The sequence below is a fragment of the Gymnoscopelus microlampas genome (genome assembly GCF_963454915.1).
Source record: "Gymnoscopelus microlampas genome assembly, chromosome: 3".
Classification (NCBI taxonomy): Eukaryota; Metazoa; Chordata; class Actinopteri; order Myctophiformes; family Myctophidae; genus Gymnoscopelus; species Gymnoscopelus microlampas.
In genome coordinates, this window is record NC_139940.1 from 27,701,543 (window position 1) to 27,721,551 (window position 20,009).

Below are 20,009 nucleotides of genomic sequence, written 5' to 3' on the forward strand. Positions count from 1 at the left end.
CATAAGTTTAAAAAAAAAAAGTGAATACTTTTTTCACCACTGACCAAATGCGACTAAGTTTGTATATCAGCTTTTTTTTCTCCCCGGCGCGCGACACCGTCGTACGACGGAATGGGGCTTGACTTTTGGCCTCGCCCCCTTCAGCGCGTCGTCGCTGACGCTGATGACGCTCAAAACAAAACTTCCGCGGGAGAATCATCGCGACTCCGAAAAGAGTCACATCATCTTTTGTAATATTCTGAAACCGTAGAGTTATTTGTGAACCCGTGATAACGGCAGGTATGTGCAACATGTTCAAAATGCAGTGTCACTCAAACCATAACGTCGCTATGGCTGTCAATGTCAGCTTTGACTTGTTGCTAACGCGTTAGCTTGTTGGTCTAAAGTCACTTAAAGATGCCACACATGCTCACAGTGGTGGAAAAAGTACTCAAATTCTTTACTTAAGTAAAAGTATCAATACAGCAATGTAGAAATACTCTGTTACAAGTCCGGAATTCAAAGTAACTAGTAACTAAATTTGTCAAAAAATAAAAGTTACTTTACTGATACTTTACACCACTGCACAGTCATTGTGTGTCCATTATTTATATGACCATAGGAATTATGAATTGCCAACAACAACAACAACAACAACCTGTCAGCACTAACAACTGTTTTGTCATTGTTGTCACTTCTTGCTCTCTTTGGGTGACAGAGTCCATCGCTGTCCAGCAGAATGCGCCGCTCCGCAGCCCCCAGTCAACTGTTGGGCAATGCGGCGAAAAAGCCCAGATTCGTGTCCCCTTGTGGGATGTCTGGACACCCCACATGTTCCACGGATGACCCCGAACCTCTTTCTCCCAAACTCAGTTCGGTCAACACACTGAATAAGGTAGTCCTGGCTGTTACTATACATTATTGCATCCTGCGATTCACCTGTCTATCACTCTACTGTTTCATATTATCCACTTGAACCCCAGCATATATATTCTGGGGTGAACATTAGCCAAAAATAGCTGATCAACAAGCTTACACATATGCTATTTGAGATTTGGTATAGATAAAGTATTTAGAAGAAAACAGCAGTCCAAGTACAGAGCCAACTTGTCCAGTTTACTTAGTCTAGAGCAGGGGTGTCAAACTCACGGTTTGGGGGCCAAATGCAGCCCCCAAATAGGTCCAATGCAGCCCCCAACATGGTTTTCAAATGTACTACTTTTGCTGCTACAGCTGAAAGAGAGTTTCCTTTTCCTTACCGAGCGAGGGATATACAGGTTGATTTTCCAAATAAGATGAGCATGCTAAAGTTGTTTAGCCATTACATTTTTTTGTGTTCTACATTTGTCTTACAAAGTTTCACTCGCTTAATATTATCTGCAACTGTAAAATCAATCATTAAAGTAGCCATTCTATTTAATAGTAAACAAAATTGACAAAAATATATACTGTAGTTATGATTATGACTTAGACCAGGGGTTTTCAACAAGTGGTCCGGGGACCACCAGTGGTCCTTGAGGGGGTTCCAGGGGGTCCCCAGCCAAATTAATAGTTAGCAACCAAATTGACCCTTATATGTCTGTAACTCTGAGAGTGTACAAATGGAACCAAATGGACCCTAACGGGTCCATTTGGTTCCATTTGTACACTCTCAGAGTTAAATGAACACTAATGATGATGATACAGCGTAGATTGGGACCCCCAAGAAATCTAAATGTCCCTGGCATATCTTTTCAAATGGGGGTCCCTGAGCTAATATTTGTCAATTTTGGGGGTCCTTGACGCGAAAAAGGTTGAAAACCACTGACTTAGACAACAGGTTGGAAAACAAAGCGTACATGCGTGCCCGCAACTGGTCTCCCTCATCAAGTCACCTTTCGCCCCCTCTCACTCCGAAATGAGTTTGACGCCCCTGGTCTAGAGGTTTTTGTTTCTCTCTGATTCAAGTTGTCCCTGTTGAGCACAGACGAGCCCTTCTACCTTGAACTGGCTGAAGCCGCTGGACTTCTCTTTGTATCAATCATTTTCTCTGCCTCACACTGTTTCTTCAGGTCCAGAGGAGCCTAGCAACACCAGTTCTGGGTAAAACAGGTTACGATGCCCCGGCCCTGGCTGTGAAGTCCCTTTCCAGCACTATAGCTGCTCCAGGCATCTCAAGGGCTCTGGTCCGTGTGCTGAATGCTGCAGAAAGTAAGGAGAATGAAGTACAGCCAGAATATATAATATATGCAGATGACAACGCAACAGCAGGTGAGACTGACATGCATGGATGTATCTTTTTAAAGGTGATATTATTTGGTAAAAACAAAAACGTTTTTTATGTGTTAAAAGTTAAAGCTCTGTATTCTGATTGTAATGATGGCTGTAGTGTATGATCTGTAATAGTGGTTCTCCAGGTTCTCGATTTCACCCAATCAGGGGGGAGAAAAATTATCAGCTTCAATGTGATGTGACAATTCCGAATTTGTCTGCTCTTTTGTTTTGTTTTTTTCTGTTTATATAGGCCTAGTACGTAAGTACTGTATAATATACAGTACTTAAAGGTATATCGGGCAGGCTATAGCGCTTCACCTTTGTGATGAATGTCATGTCCTGGTTTTCACTGAGTGTACATTTCAATCCATTGGAGGCCCATGCTGGTGTTTTGTAATTACTCTTTTGTCAGGATTGTCTCAGGGCTGAAAGTGTTGGGGTGCACTTGTAGGTGACCGCACTTGTGACCGCACTTGTAGGTGACCGTGATCTGTGTTGCATGTCCTTCCTCTTCTCTCTACCCTACGTTTCCTGTGTCTACTACCGTATATAGGTTTGAAAATGTTGAAGGGGAAATAAACTGGTCACCAACAGTGCTGCCTTCAACAGTTGAAGGTTTCCGAGTGTGCCTATTTTATATATTTATCCGTATTCTCTATGAATTCTCTAAATATCTCTAAATATTTAGGCAAGCTGGTTAGTGAGTTAGCCTAAACAGTCTCAATTCAATGTATATAGTGATATGTAACTCATAAGCTGAGTCTGCATATTTACACTGGGCACAGCACTTTACAGAGTAGTAGACTAAATTCTCAGAGTGGATCATCCTGGGGAAAAAATTCTACAATAGAGAGGGGCTACTATTCTACTAGTTGATTGGAAGGGGTTAATCAATCGCTAGATGAACTGAAAACAGACAAATTCAAAGGTGGCAACTTACTTCAGCCTCCTTTTGTGTGAGCCACATTCTTGCCAAACAGTGAGATATTCAGTGAGTTTTTTTTACAGCTGCTAGTTTTGTTTTATTAAAGCTATACATAAATGCTATACATGAAGTTATTTGATGATTTTACAAGCAAGACTGAAATCATGGATGCCATCCACACCAGTAGAACAACAGAAAACAAGAGTTGACAGCATTGTGGTACAAGGGGATGTCATGCTATATTTGTGCAGAAGTTATTTTTTTGTATGTTCATTTTATATTTTACGTCAATTTATGGCCATAATGCACTACTCCCCAGATAGTCAGATTTTATTTAGATGTTATATTATATAAATATTGTATACATTATTGACTTATTCTGTTATTCTGAGTATTATTCAAATCAGATATTACATAAATCATTGTTTTATTCTGTTAGCATTATACTGATAAGCTGTTTATAACAAGACTTACAAGTGGTCTTACCACTGGCAGTGGCTGGTGATGGCAGATCTCTCCAGCCAAAGCAAATCTCATCTCCTGCCCCCATAGTGTCCTTGAAATCACCAACAAAGATATTTCTAAAGAAGTAGTTTTTTTCTGTTGCTGGTGTTTTCACCATACCATTGTGAAACTGTTGGGGGAATCAAACTTAATTTATGATTTGCATTAGCAGGCACCAGGATGTCCTGTAGTATGCGGTGTATTTCGAAAATGCATAGCTTGACAACATGTTTATTAAAATAAATAAATAAAAATGCACTGGCTAGACAACTCCAATTCTATATGGTTAATGGTTTACATAATAGGCTATACATGGAATTTCGTGGCATTCTGACGGTTACACAAATTAACCACTTGAACCACAGCATCCGTATTGTGGGGAAAGCTTTCGCTGAAAATATCAGAAAACTTCTGTCCGAACTCCAGTTACCCATATGGGGTTTAAGTGGTTAATGAATGTATCATGGCCGACAGTGATGATTGGTTCAGGATTCAGAATTACAATAATGATGCCAACACTCAGCTAGTCTTGTGTCTTGAATGTCATTGTTACCGTTTTTATGCGCAAGTGAGGCTCTGTTCTCACTCAGTCAACAGTTTATCTGCTTAACACATACATAGTACACACCGTGTTCCGACTGCGCTGTTCCGGACGCGCCGTGCGCGCGTACACACACACACACACACACGCACGCACGCACGCGCGCGCGCACACACACACACACACACACACACACACACACACACACACACACACACACACACACACACACACACACACACACACACACACACACACACACACACCTGTAAACTCCTGCACTGCACGAGTGCATATTGAGACGTGATGAACAGAACAATGAATTACTTACATAGGCTACTTAAAACGAACGGCCGCTATGGTGATATTATCTATCAATCCTGACACGTATACGCATTATTAATATATTGTTAATAATTAATATTTGAACAATGTGATTTATATTACAATTAATCTGCACATCCCCCTTTCGTTTTGGTGCAAACGTGCATGCAGCAGATCGTATTAGCAGAAGTCAGAACAGAGGAAGATCAATTGAATTGAAGGAATAATGACAGACAAATGCATTCATTTTTTTCTTTACGTAAAATGGCCCCGCTTTGCAGGCTAATAATAACGCACAACATGCAGTGTGTGTGTGTGTGTGTGTGTGTGTGTGTGTGTGTGTGTGTGTGTGTGTGTGTGTGTGTGTGTGTGTGTGTGTGTGTGTGTGTGTGTGTGTGTGTGTGTGTTGAAGCAGACGGTGTGTGTGTGCGTGACAGCAGGTCTGTTATGTGGGTAGTGCAGCGGCAGCGTGGGGCAGATTAGGACTGTGCTCAGGATCAGTGAACCTCCTCTCTGCTCTTCCTAGAGCAACTAGTGCCGATCTCTTTTCTAACAACCGTCCCAGTAAACGCATTATTCTAGTCGCCGAGCTCAGTGCTACGTTCACCGGTGACGTTGTTAAAATAATTGCATTTGTATGAGCGACACCGGTTTCGCCTTTAGTTATGTAAAAAAATAAATACGATTCTGCACGGCCGGGCTTGCGCTGCATGCGCGCGCGTTCACGGCTCCCCTCCCCCCACTTAAGCCAGCGCTATTTTCTAACTGGTCTCATACACAGAGGAAATAGGCTGTCTCCTGTCTGTTGACCCGGAGCAAAGCATAATAAGACTGTGTTTAAACAGTGTTTCCATATATGTGCGCAGCACACCAATTCTGCAGTCCCTTGTGTTGATATTTGTCACAGTGCAGTGTGCCTGTGTGTGTGCCTGGTGTGGGGTTTACAGAGACCGGGCTGTAAGTAGGTCGGGCTGGGCTTAAGCGGCTTAGCTACGTCAGCCTAAGCTGGGAGGAATTCATCCAAAGCCCTCCGCGGTAGGCGGGGGCCTAAACGAGGCTGGCCTAGTTAAGCCTGATTCTTATTGTGTGCACACAGCCTGTTTTTTTGTTGTGCAACCGCAGCAGAGAGAAGACCAGGGTTGTATATGTCTCTACATATGTTGAACATAGGATGTGTTTGATCCAGACCAGAACAGAGTAGGACAAACCAGAGAGGACATGAGAGGTGGGTGACAGACTAGTATTAGCCTTTATCACCGTGGACAAAGAGAAGCACAGAAGAGAGAGAGACCAGTAGGAGAGAGCAAAGTAAAGGACAGGAGGAGAACAGTAAGGAGACAGCGCTGGACTGGGGTGATTTAAAGGTGCCTGCAAAAGGCCCGGGTTCATTCTGGTTTGGCCCGCAATGCTCTAAGATGGAGACTAGTTCCGTGTTCCTGTCCAGCATGGTGGGCAAGGCTCGCTCCTCCAACTTCACCCTCTCTGAGAAGCTGGACCTGTTGAAGCTGGTGCGGCCACATGTGCGCATCCTGGAGGAGCACACCAACAAGCATGCTGTCATCGTGGACAAGAACAAGTGCTGGGACACTGTGGCAGATCAGTACAACGCTCTGGGAGGGGACAGACCCCCGCGCACGGCACAGGGCCTCAGGACCCTCTACAAGAGACTGAAGGAGTCAGCCAAGCAGGAAGTGATGCAACGGAGACACGCCCAGCCAGAGTACAGAGGAAGCATCTCTGAGCCAACCAGGAGAGTGATGGAGATGATCCCTCACTTGTTCCACCATGTGCCCATCCACGATAAAGACCAGTCACTCCGCAGGTATATCATATCAACACCTTCCAACACACACTAGTAGCAACACAGATTTTCACTGATACAAACTGTGAGGTGTGACTGAGTGAAGTGATTACAGGCTGTTATAGGTTCCAATAGAGCTTGTGAGCCAAGCCAGAGGAGTACTAGAAAGGGGAGGGGCTGCAGTCACAGCTCCCAGTCTCCCAATCAAATTACACCGTCTCTCTGTATAATAGGTAACTGAAGACTTGGCACCTAGGATGAGTGGGCACCTCTTATGTTAAATTGGCTATTTTTTCCAAAATGTAAAAAAAATAAGAATTTGGAAAATGGTCTTAAGTAATGTAAGTGATTGAACATGCTTGAACATTTGACAATCAAGGCCTAATGTTTCTACAATTGCTACAAAACCTGTATAGCCAGTAATTTTGGTGATAAACTAACAGTTGAATGGGTAAATATAAGTCTGATAATGATGTACAGTGTATGTTCAAATCATGTACAGTATAATTTACATTACTTAAGACCATTTTCCAAATTCTTAATCTCTTTTTACATTATGGACAAAAATAGCCTATTTAACATTGAGGTGCCCACTTTTCCTAGGTGCCCACTCTACCTCTTCCTATATATGTATATTATGCTCAAAAGGAGTGGACGAAATTCTGCAACTGTTTTATTACACACATATTTAACACTTGTGTAATGAACACAACCACAAAAACTTTTATTTGTGTTCTTCAAACATACTCGTCAAATAAAACTTTTTTCAAATGGAAACACCGTTTACAGTCTATTCAAACTTCAAATTCCAGTCACAGTTGCATATTAATCCTTAATCCATCTCAAGATACCCGATGATGAATATTAATAATTCATGCAGTAGCATGCAGCTGAAATTCTACTATTACATGAAGAAGACACATCATACTTTACATACAGCACATACTTATAATTGCATAATACATTGTAATATCATTGGTAACATTGCTTTGGTTTATCCTTGTTCCTGCATCTCCAGGTTAATATACAGCAAGCATAACTCCCCGAACAAGCCTCCAGGCAGCAGCTCCTCTCTGACTGATCTCCAGGACTACCCGGCTGGGGTTTCCGTCGTCCCCCACGAAGTGGTCCAGCTGGACCCCGAGGAGGACGTTAAACCGCCACCTGACCTCCCCATCCTCTCCACACCCATGGGCCCGGGGTTAGAGGACGGTCAGGAGTGCCACGGAGAGGAGCAGGACTTGAGCAGCGTCCAGGAATACGACCCTTCCCTGTCTCCCACCGCCTCATCCGTCAACATCCCCCTCTCTGCTTCCCCGCTGCCCTTGCGGCACGACCTTTACCCAAATGACATCTACCCCCATCACGAGCCGGACAGGTACCACCGGCCGCTGCACTTGGCCAAAGAGGAGCACGAGATGGTTCTGGCCAATCACAGGAAGGTAGGCATCTACTTGGAGGAGAAGAGGGAGGGACTGAAGAGGAAGCAGGAATTGGAGGAGGAGCTTCTGAGAACCAAGATCAAAGTGGAGAAACTAAAAGCCGCCAGACTCAGACATGGACTACCACTGCCTCTATAGTCATGTACACACAGTCTGGATTTAAATATTAAGACTGTTTAAATCAAATCAGACACAGTTTTTGGAACTTGGATACCTTTTAATTTTGTATAATTTTTATTATTATTTTGTGCCTGTTCAGGTATTGCAGGGTGCAGCTAATCAATGAGCTTACATACTGCTCTCTCTTAATGCATGTTAGCATAACAGAGTCATTCATTTCTGTCATTTCATAGACTGTTGACAAGTACAGTATATGTATATGTGAATGTTGACTTAGTAGTCAACATGATCACGGACTCTCAAAATACAAATTAGTCAATTGTCTATGTAATTGACATCCATCTAAAATTGTGGTGTACTGCATCTTGTTCCGCACAGTTCAGATCATGTGGGTTAAAACTTACTGTAATCTGACATACAGTACCCTCTAGAACAGGGGTCTTCAACAGGGGGTCCGTGACCCCCAAGGGGTCCTCAGAGTTACTACAGGGGGTCTGCCAAATCTTTGAGTGATAGGGAACATTATAGTCAAAATTAGCAGATCTACAAGCTCACAACGCCTCGCGCTGTGAGGCGTTGTGAGCTTGTAGATCGGCTATTTTCTGAGATTTGGTATAGAGGGAAAAAGAGCAAACCAAGATCAGAGCCAACAGTCAAGTTGACTAAATATTGAGGGTTTAAAAGGTTAAGTATCGGAAAATATACATTATGAATCGATCTATCTATGAAAAAGTTTTATACAATATGTAGTGGGGGTCCCTGATTCATCTTTCTCTTAGCTAAGGGGTCCTTGGCCTGAAAACGTTGAGGACCCCTGCTCTAGAAAAACGAATGTACACAAAAAGGACATAGACTTTTTACACTGTTGGACAGTAATATAATGTGCATTTCAGAGGTTGGTATCAATTGAAAAGGACACATATCAGGACCAATACTGATGTAAAAAAAATCTGTGCTGGTTCTTGTATTAACGTTTTCAATCACACACATGGCATATAGGTGATGCTCCTACAAAGCCTTCTTGCATTCCTAACAAGGAAATAATCCTGTACTTTGGGATGCCAAAGCTTTTGTCTGAAAGAGTTTTAACGGTCTTTACTCTACTACTGCAGAGATGGACAGTTGAAGCAAGACGTTTGTGACATTATTGTTGTTGTTATTGACAGATGTGTGATTAACGTGAATGTGATTGTTACTGTGGTAAATGAACGCTGATGTTCTCTGTCCCGTCTGTGTTTATACATTCATTTATATCTATTAAAAACAATGAAAACAGTACAAATTCTGCATTTTGGTTCATATTATTTTGGTTCCAATTTATGTATTTTTCCCCTTGTGTCTAAATCATAAATCTGAAGCTGTGTCTAATAATTGTTCCGGTAGATAATGATAAAATGATGAGCATCCCTAAAACCTTGTTTAACAGGGCTTTCTGGTTTTATGGAAATGGTCCCAACTTTCTTAAAAAATATTTTTTAAGTCTCACAAAACATGCACTTTGAGGAGGAAATGTGGAAATACACATTGAAGGTCTTGAGAATGTCTATGAATAAACTTTTATAGATGTAGAGCTGTGTAGTCTTGGTGAACCAGCGACCTCTACTGGTTTATGTGGACTACACATTAAGTTGACCGCTACTGTATCTGTGTGTTCCAGAACTTGGATGTTCCCCTCGGCTGAGTGTTGGCTCCCCTCAGACCCCAGTGGTGGCGGTGGGGCCATCCTCTGCTGCTCATACAGAGGGCTCATTGTCTGGCTGCGGTCAGGATGGTGTGTGCTACTTCAGTGTGGTGTGGTGTAAGGCCAGCCAGAGGAAACATAAGCGCTGGGAAGGAGACGCTGTGCTGATAACCAGAGGACGGACTGCCACGCTCAAAGACATGGAGGGAAAGGACATTGGCAAAGGTGCCCCAGAGACACACAAATACTATCTAATAGTTAATGTTCCGTCTTCCACACAGTATGTTAGTCCAGTGGTTCTCAAAGTGGGGTCTAGGGAACCCCAGTGGACCTTGATTGGGTTCCAGCGGGTCCCCAGCAATATGAGTTAATGTAATAATCAAAATCACTTCACTTCAGAAAACTTCAACACTTTTTTACACTCACTGGCTATTTTCACTTTTTTCTATTCAATTTGGAAACATGAGAGTCCATGGCCGAACACATTTGGGGGTTCTTGACATTTTGAGAACCACTGCTTTAATGTGTGTGTGTGTGTGTGTGTGTGTGTGTGTGTGTGTGTGTGTGTGTGTGTGTGTGTGTGTGTGTGTGTGTGTGTGTGTGTGTGTGTGTGTGTGTGTGTTAGGTACTGGGTACAAGGTGTCGCAGCTGGCCTCCCTATGTGAGGGAGAGACGCTGAAGATTGGTGGAAAGGAGGTGGAGGTGATGGGGGTGATAACTGCTGAGGACTATGCCAGGGGACGTTGCTTCCAAGATGTCCATGTGGAGTCGAGTGTGGACTCGGCTCCACCCCCCTCTCGACGCTTGGCAGCCAAACCCTTCTGTCGCCCTGCGTCTTTGGGCAGCGCAGGACCACCAGAGGCTAAAATACAGGAGAAACAGTCCTGCAAACCCTGCCATAACCCTTTAGCTCCAGGTATATACTGTATGTTTTTAGATACAGGTCACAGTACATGCAGGATGTAATTTCTACTCACTTCCTAAGAGTGCAGGTTGTTTTTGGACTGTGTCAATGAGATTAATGAAATGTTCTGAAATTCTGAAACAAAGCGTTCCATTTTCATGCAGTCTTAAAGTCTTTGCACAATCTCATTTGTTGTTTAAATATCCAGTCCACCTCCTTTTTATTTATTGAAATGTAAGATGGTAAATGTATAGAGGAGGCACAAGAGGAAGTCTTCAGGCCAGCAAATTTGTGTGTGACTGTGTGGAGGCCAGTGGCTCGCAGTTTACATTTACATATGAACTTTTAAAATCCTCATTGCGCCTGTCCCTGTAGGTGCTTTGGTAATGCCACGGCCCTCTGCCAACCACCAATGGGCTCATAACAAGTCAGGACTTCCTGTGGTTGATGTTGTGGTTGACCCCCATCTGACCACTCACCTCCGACCCCACCAGAGAGAAGGTCTGCTGTTTCTCTACGAGTGTGTCATGGGGATGAGGTAATAATATGTGACTTCGACACTATGTCTGCAACACTGGATTTGAATTGATGAATAATCAATTAATCGTAGACCTTGTTTTTGGGAAGATAATAATTTTGTTGCGCCCTCGGACCCATTAAATGTGTCATGACAATTGGTGTGTGTGTTTCAGAGCCTCTCATCGCCACGGTGCTATCCTAGCGGATGAGATGGGACTAGGTAAGACCCTGCAGAGCGTGGCGTTGGCCTGGACGTTGCTAAAGCAGGGGCCGTACGGCGGGAAACCTGTTGCCAAGCGTGTCCTTGTGGTCGCCCCCGGCAGCCTGGTTCAGAACTGGGGAGCGGAGTTCAACAAGTGGCTGGGCCGTGAGAGGATCAGTGTCTTCACTGTGGATCAGGTCAGGATATAGAAGTATAACCAGTGGTGTAAAGTAACTGATATTGCTACTTTTACTTAAGTAAAATATCTGAGTACTTCTTCCACCACTGAAGTATAACCACTTTGTTGTACACCAAGGTCGCATGCTGAAAATAGCTGATCGTGAGCTTGTAGATTTGCTATTTTGGGCACAAGACTCTGTCGTACAACGGAGCATAGCACTTTAAAATAGCCTTGTGAGCACTTTAATCAGTAACATCCTGTGGTAAAATATTGTTTACATACTGCACTCCAGTGTAAGTACTTCTTTAATCATTAAACATAGCATAGAGTACCTATGGGAGTTAAGTGACACAATTTAAGTGCTTTATGCTTGCATTGTGTTCTGTCACAACACCCTTGTTAAGATTAATACATTTTTGTTTTGTTTTATATATTCTCATTGTTTATTCAGATATTATGTTAATAATTGATGCATATAAATTGTCGGTATGTGTGTAGGACCACAGGATCGAGCAGTTTGTGGCTTCTCCGTTACACAGCGTTCTGGTGATCAGCTATGAGATGCTGCTGCGCTCTCTAGAACAGGTATGTATGTGGTCTTCCCCTCTCACCCTGTTGTGTTGAAGTTGTGTGTGTGTTCACAACACCTCACCTGACTCCAGTTTGATACGAGTTTGCCTTTTCAGGTGCAGAAGCTAGAGTTTAGTCTTGTCGTGTGTGATGAAGGCCACAGACTGAAGAACAGTAACATTAAGACCTCGTCTGCCCTCAGTGGGCTGAGCTGTACACGCAGGGTAATTCTGACAGGTATACACACACACACACACACACACACATACAAATGTACACGTATTGTGATGTGAGCTCCTTGACACCTTAAGTCTAATATACTTGTCTCTCTGATTGCTATATGGATCTTAAAAATATTAAGGTTAATTGTTGATTTTGTGGATTTTTTAAGGTACCCCAGTACAGAATGACCTGCAGGAGTTCTACGCCATCATAGAGTTTGTCAATCCAGGGATTCTAGGGTCAACTACTGCTTACAGGAAAGTGTACGAGGAACCTATACTGCGCTCCAGACAACCCTCCTGTCCAGAGGTACCACCGTCTGTTACAACCTCAAGACACAAGCTCAGTTACAAAGAGGACCATAACATCATAAGGCTGGCCCAAACTTGAGATACTACATTGTTTTTATTAACAAAAAAAACATTACGGTTCAGCAGATCCACAACTAAAAACTGTGAGAAGCTCCTGGGCCAACCAGGTTTGGGGGAGTCTGACCCAGTGCCTCTCCTTAAACTAAGAAATAACGCCACAAAATTAAGATTACTGGACTCCCTTCCCTGAAAGAAACAGGAAGCTAAACTAAGCTAAGTAAACTGTAAAAAGGTCTACTGTCCTCCACTGAGGACCATACAACAGATTTTAGGTGTAGAGTTGTGTCCTAATCTCAGCAATTAGGAACACCTGTAGAACAGATAATAAATGGAACAAGGGAACACAGCAGACAATACCAGGGCAGAGTTATCATGCAACATTTACATGCCTCTAGTATAATATACTAGAGGCACATATTATGTCTACACTTAACATATTACCCAAGAGTGAACCGGCTCTCATGGCCGTGTCTCTCTTCCATCAGGAGGATAGCGTTTTGGGGGAGGAGCGGGCTGCCGAGCTCTCTCGTCTGACCGGCATGTTCATCCTGAGACGGACCCAGGAGATCATCAACCGCTACCTGCCCCCACGTCTCGACTGGACGCTGTTCTGCGAGGCCTCTGCCCTGCAGCGAGAGCTGTACAAGCACCTCCTCTCCCACCGGGTGTTCAGGGCCTGCCTTCAGGGCTCCACGCAGGTTCACACACACTTAGCCTGCATCACGGCCCTGAAGAAACTCTGTAACCACCCAGGCCTGCTCTACTCTACTTTTAAGGTACACTCATTGATCGTAATTGACCTGAATGTCTAAGGATGTAGCTTAAGTTCTATTATAACTGATAGTGCTTTGTTAATAGACCTACATTGTTATGCGGCCATTTACTGGATTATCAACTAACTGTTGTTGTTTCTTCCCATTGGGTCAAGGAGGTAGATAGGCGTTTTGTAGCTGTGTTTTTGAGATTTTGCTGTAAATACTGTGTTCATGTGCATTTAGGAGAAAAGCAGCAGTGGAACAATTGAGAGTTCTGTATATGAGGGAATGGAAGGTCTTTTTCCAGAGTCCTACACCTCGGGTGCATTCAGCACCGTGGACTCCGGAAAACTACTGGTTCTATCAGACCTAATAACGGCCATAAGACACCTCAACCCTGCAGACAGGTGGTTATTTGTGTGTGTGTGTGTGTGTGTGTGTGTGTGTGTGTGTGTGTGTGTGTGTGTGTGTGTGTGTCTGCGTGCGTGTGCTGAGTGTCCATGAGTGTTTTATTACGTGTGTACACAGCCATGTTTTCTGCTTTTTTTACATGTATAAAAATTATTAAATATGTCAATAATTTCTTTGCATATTTCAGTTATTTGTCATATCTGTCCTGTGCAATTTTTGATTACGAAGCCTAAAAGGCTTCATATGTTCCAATGTTCACAAAATTAAATCGTTAATCGCAATTATTTGAGTGACAATTAATCGGCAACTTAAATTTGTCATCGTGGCGGCCCTACAACCGAATGACGTTCGGTAAATATTTGCACACCAAACCGTGGGTGGTGAACCGTTTGTTACGGATATTTGAGGGGGATACAGTTTCACCCCTAGTGTTTATGTGGTTTGGTCCATACTGTATGTCAGCAGATGTAAAGTTGTACCGTTTCCTCCCGCAGGGTTGTCGTGGTCTCCAACTACACTCAGACATTAGATCTGCTCCAGGACCTGTGTGTCCACCTGGGCTACACCTTCTGTCGCCTGGACGGACACACCCCCACCATCCAGAGGCAGCGGTTGGTTGACAACTTCAACAGCCCCTACTCCCAGAACTTCCTGTTCCTGCTGAGCTCCAAAGCTGGAGGGGTGGGCCTTAATCTGGTGGGGGCCTCCCATCTGGTGCTCTATGACATAGACTGGAACCCTGCCAATGACATTCAGGTGACAGACACAACACCTACAGTATGTACTGTGTATGTACAATGTATCGTCGCTGTCGTGTGGAAACCTTGTACGTCCAAAACGGTTACTTTCAGGAAATGGGGGAAAAAAAGAGCCTGTGTTCCGATGGATCCAGTTATTATTTGTCACAAGCTCTTGTTAAACCCACACACTCAACCACTTTCACTTTTTAAAAATATCAAGATAGCTGATCTACAAGCTCCCGTGTTGTGAGCTTGTAGATCGGCTATTTTTGCTACTTTTGTGTGACTTTTAGGGCATTCATTTACAAAAGAAAAACATAAAAAGTTGAAATATGGAGATGGTTTCAGCCCGACTGCAATGATATACTGCATGCATGTACTGTATGTACTGTACACTTTGTTCCAGCACTGAGTGACTGGATCTTTGCCTTTAATCTGCACTCTGGCTTGCTTGGTCATTAACATGTGCACTCATATATTCATTCATACACACACACACACACACACACACACACACACACACACACACACACACACACACACACACACACACACACACACACACACACACACACACACACATGTGCATGCGCACAACAAACTCACACTGGACACTTTCACAGAACATAGCATAATCATGCACTCTGGCTTGCTTGGTCATTAACATGTGCACTCATATATTCATTCATACACACACACACACACACACACACACACACACACACACACACACACACACACACACACACACACACACACACACACACACACACACACACACACACACACACACACACACACACACACACACACACATGTGCATGCACACAACAAACTCACACTGGACACATTCACAGAACATAATCCTATGCATGCATCTCCACCAGATGGCACTGTGTACCTGGTATTGCATTGTCCCCTGCAACACTGCTTGTGTTTTTAGGCCATGGCTCGAGTATGGAGAGATGGACAGAAGAAGACTGTGCATATCTACCGTCTCCTCACTGCAGGTGAGAACACGTACACACACTTCACCAACATGAACATGAACTTGACTGCAGGGTGAACCCTGCTGATTTGGTCATCCCATGGCCTTTCACATCCCTCATCCCCAAATTGTCCAGTTGCTTTAGTTTTTTGTCTTTTCATTTTCCCTTTATTTATCATGCCAATTCCCAACTTTCCCCAATCTCTACACATGTGTAGTCCCTGTCATTTCTTACCCCTAGAGTTGATTATTTTGGAGAATGTAGACGTAATGTATTCAGATGAACACACTATGTGACCTGGTTTCTCTCCCTGCTCAACCTGACCAACCTGTAGGAATCACTAGTGTATAGGAATCACTCCCTTTCTCTCTCTCTACCTACCTCTCTCTTTCACTTTGCATTTCACTTTGCTTTTCACGCCATATCCTTTGACTGACTGGTAATAACATCATATTTGATGCACCAAATTAACAACCACACATTGCTGATTAGAGAGAATTTAATATTATACAAATTAGTTCAGAATTGGGTGCGGGACAGATGGATTTGTTTGAAATCGAATGGCTGGCATAACCTCAGCCAACCATATTGTCTCTTTATAATTACCTGTTTACAGCACGTTATCAGTGTGGACACACACATCATTTATAGTTATGGTTATCGTGCTTAGTGTGAAGAGACCTGTAGGATATAATCACCTCAGACTCTTATAGGATATAAGAGTCTCTCAGAAATTGTTGAACGTGTGAGTGTTGTGTTGAAATTGTATGGATTTTGATTGCTATCAGTGTGCGTGCATTGTGAACCACCAAGGCAAGTGATGCGCTGCGTAAATACTAAGGAAACGTTTGCGCCCTGCGTTAAGACTAGCTTTTACCTGGTCTAAACGCAGAGCACAAACTCTGGGCATAAGATAGCAGTGTGCTCTGATTGCACCAGACCACACCTCCTTTTAAGACCAACACATCCATGAGCTCTAAATTGGCACAAGATCATTTTATATTTAGACAATGGGGCGTGTTAACAAATGTGTGTGCTCGTGCTCGTGCGTGCGTGTTTCTCACCTAGGTACCATTGAGGAGCGTATCTTCCAAAGGCAGGTGTCCAAGCAGGGGCTTTCTGGAACTGTGGTGGACCTGGGGAAAGGGGCGGATCACACCAGCTTCTCCTCCAATGAGCTGCGAGATCTGTTCAGCCTGACAGACACACCTTGTCTCACTCATGACCTCTTGGACTGCAGCTGTGAAATGGATGGGTCAGCCCACGGTATGCACACACATACGCGTGGCAATAATATCTAAGACGGAATCAAATTTGTGACAAAAATGAATCCCACTCAGGGGGAATAATTTAGGCAGCTATTGAGCTATTGAGCTGCCGTTGAGCATGACGCATGAAACACAGTCAGCATCAAGCAGAGCTCGTTATTTTGTCTGTACTGTGTGCACAGGTTGTTGATAGGAAAATAAAGCTTACATGTATCCCTGTTTTCTTTTGATATTCTTTTCTCAGCGGTTGAGCTAGAAGAGGAGCCGGCCTCTGATAGGCCCTGCCAGCTGGGTCGTCAAGCTGAGCGCAGCGGTTCAGCACAGAAGCACCTGAGCATGTCAGAGCTGATGCAGTGGAGACACTTCAGTGGTGACGCAGACACCTTCAGAGACCCCTACCTCGACCACGCACGAAACCACATCACCTTTGCCTTCCAGTCCACCATCTCTCACATAGATGAGTAAAGGCTCATTTATACTTCGTCATACAATGAGTCACGTCCGCTTGACAATTTGTTAATATTCACAGAGCGATGGCATCACACCACAAAGTATAAAGTAGGCTTAACACACACACACACACACACACACACACACACACACACATTTGACACAGGCCATCTTTGGATTGACCGTGGAACCATTTACACCAAGCACTTGTTGCATGTGTTTGTATGCGCGATGTCTGCTCTGTGTCATCTCTCCGTTTGACTCAACGCACAACAATGGCTGCGCATAATGACTTCTGACAAGAACCACACAAATGGTTTCAAACGACACCCATGCTGTTGTTTTTTCTGTTTCTGTTATTTCTGTTCATCGCTGTGTCCTTGGTTCTGTGGAAAGTGAGAACTTCTCACTTTCCACATTAATGTTACGATGTAAGAATTGTCTGAAACCACTTGGAGAAACGAAATCACTATAATATGTGTAATAAATTCATATGGCTGATAGTGATGGGGCCAGTGGAAAGAAATTCTTGGTGGCAATGGAGAGAATCCTGGTATGTTTGTGTGTGCAGCGGTGTTTGTATATGCTAACTTCTCAGCAGTTCTTTACAGTATGACCATCAAAATCTCAGTGTGTGTGTAAGTGTCTCTACTGCTTCCATTTACAGTCATATTTATTGTTTTAAAAAGAAGATTTATGCTGCTCCCTGATATGTTTTAGACACAGAGCATAACCAGTATGATGGGAATGTGTACACAACTCATCACTGAACGTAGCCGGCCTAAGCCTGTACTAAAAGACTGCATAGTTAGTGTGCCATCCTGGGCAAAACGTACAGCATAAAATAACTAACCTGAACTGAACCTCACCACTTTTTATTATTGTTATGTTTGTGTATGTGTATCACTTGTGTAGAGAGTGAGTCACTTTGTGTTTTAGATGTAGGGCAGACCACAGTGTATGCGCTACACCCTGTTGTTCTTTTCACCCTCTTAATCACACAGCTGCTGCATGGGAGTTATACATTTGCACGTGTTCCTTGAATTCACATGATTCAGTCCGTAACTTGGTCTGGCAGATTGAATAGTCTCCAGTGTAATGTGTTTTTACGCAAACAAGGTAATGATTACACGTTGTTGGGTAAGCCTGTTGTATAATAACTCGGTCTCATTTTGTATATCATTCTGAGTTCTGACAGGAGAGCACATCATACAGTAGAACCCATGTAACTTAATCATTTTTGAGATGATGAGAAGCGTGTGAATGATGTCTCAATTACAAACGAAAACTCTTGCCTCGCAGCTCACTATAGTTGTTGCTATTGAAATGTAAGGCACTCTTTTGCTGAGTGATTGATGTCTCATTGATGTTTATGCACTTCTGCAGTATTCTACCCGTGTTCAATCAGCAAGTGTCACGTGTTCAGGGAGGATATTCATTGAAACATCTGTTTGTCTGAGAGAGAGAGCATGTGCTGCTGTGTGTGTGGATGAGGTGAAATGTGTCAGTCTGTATAGAGATGCTGAGGCTTACCACATAGCCGATCCATCTTTAAAGCTGAGTGCTCCGTCTTGACAACTCAAAAACTTAGCGTACAGATTGAATAAATGACAGACCTATGCAGAGAGATGATCGGGAACGAGGACTTAGCAGATTGGGAGTTAATTCTGTGTGATCCCAGGCTCTCTGTGAGAGACGTGGTTGAATGGTTGGCTAAAAGCCCTCCCACCGAGAAGGTGGGTGGGTGGGTGGATGACTAACACTGGAGCATGTAGGGACCTTAAGACCCTGGCATTAGCAACTGAGTTCACATTTCCTATGATTCATTCAGTGGTATTGTCATGCTGTGTAGACCGTAGGGCTGCATGTTTATTCATGAATGAAACGTGAGGGACTAGGCTTAATGATGCTCAAATAGACTACAGAAGTCCTGACGTCACTCGTTCATCCCCAGGTTCGCAAAGTAATTTCGCTATGGGGAATAACATTGGGTCATCATAGAATCGTCTCATAAGAATTGTGGTCCAAAAATAAACAAACTGTCTCGGCGATATTGTCAGGGAGGAGGTTCTGTATCGTTTATGATAGTCAGTCACTTATATTTGATACAGTATGTTTCTGGCGAAAATGTAACTAATTCGGCAGAAGTAACATTAGCGTTTTCTCACTGTCAGTTGATGCTTCATATTCATAAGAGTCATTTGTTTATTTTTGGAACAGTTCTTATTTGACACGATATTAAATATGTCTATGGGATTCAGAATGGGGGTGGAAAACCGCGAACCAGGTAGACAAACCTAGGATGTGTAAATGACGTCAGACTTCGGTGCTCTATTGTATGCATTCATACATGTATTGTTAATGGCACAACGTCTTGTTTTAACAAAGGCAACACTTGCAGAATGCTCTGTAAATTGCCCAAATGAAATCAAGGAGTTAATTTTTAAAGTGTGTTTTAACTCATTCCATGTGTATAGAGCGCTAAAACTAAAGGCTGTCATACCTAATTCAATATTAACTCAGGGGAAACGTAATGAAATGTAATCATTGGACCGGGTTTAATATGCTGATGTTTTCTGAATTAAGATTGATGAGATGACATGGTGGTGATCTATTTAAGAGCGCTTTAAATATATCTGTATAGTGTATATATATGGGGTCCATCTGCTCGACTGACCCCTCCTCTCTATGGACAGCTTATCTCTTACCATGTTCTGTCTCACTTCATTCACTCTGTCTGAATATCTATTTATCCAAATTTAATTTAACCTGTAAATAGGCTTTGTACCTCAAATACCTGTTGCCATGCTTTCATTTCCCTACCCAACTCTTACTATAGCAACCTGCTCTAGTCATC

At 43.2% G+C, this 20,009-nt stretch overlaps 2 protein-coding genes across 2 annotated transcripts; both read left to right on the plus strand.

Moving 5' to 3' along the window:
* Window positions 1–170: 170 nt before the first annotated feature.
* On the plus strand, window positions 171–18,141 carry rad54b (RAD54 homolog B). Its single transcript, XM_084053283.1, has 16 exons — window positions 171–279; window positions 698–874; window positions 2,031–2,229; window positions 9,547–9,795; window positions 10,196–10,486; window positions 10,850–11,012; window positions 11,167–11,392; window positions 11,875–11,961; window positions 12,063–12,183; window positions 12,338–12,477; window positions 13,025–13,315; window positions 13,538–13,701; window positions 14,200–14,461; window positions 15,389–15,455; window positions 16,503–16,700; window positions 16,947–18,141. Exons 2-16 carry the CDS (start codon window positions 719–721, stop codon window positions 17,165–17,167), a joined length of 2,835 nt encoding a protein of 944 aa, XP_083909409.1. The 5' UTR covers window positions 171–279; window positions 698–718; the 3' UTR covers window positions 17,168–18,141.
* Window positions 5,661–8,400, plus strand: fsbp (fibrinogen silencer binding protein). Its single transcript, XM_084053284.1, has 2 exons — window positions 5,661–6,348; window positions 7,346–8,400. The coding sequence occupies exons 1-2, from the start codon at window positions 5,942–5,944 to the stop codon at window positions 7,905–7,907; spliced, it is 969 nt and encodes a 322-aa protein (XP_083909410.1). The 5' UTR covers window positions 5,661–5,941; the 3' UTR covers window positions 7,908–8,400.
* Window positions 18,142–20,009: the final 1,868 nt, after the last annotated feature.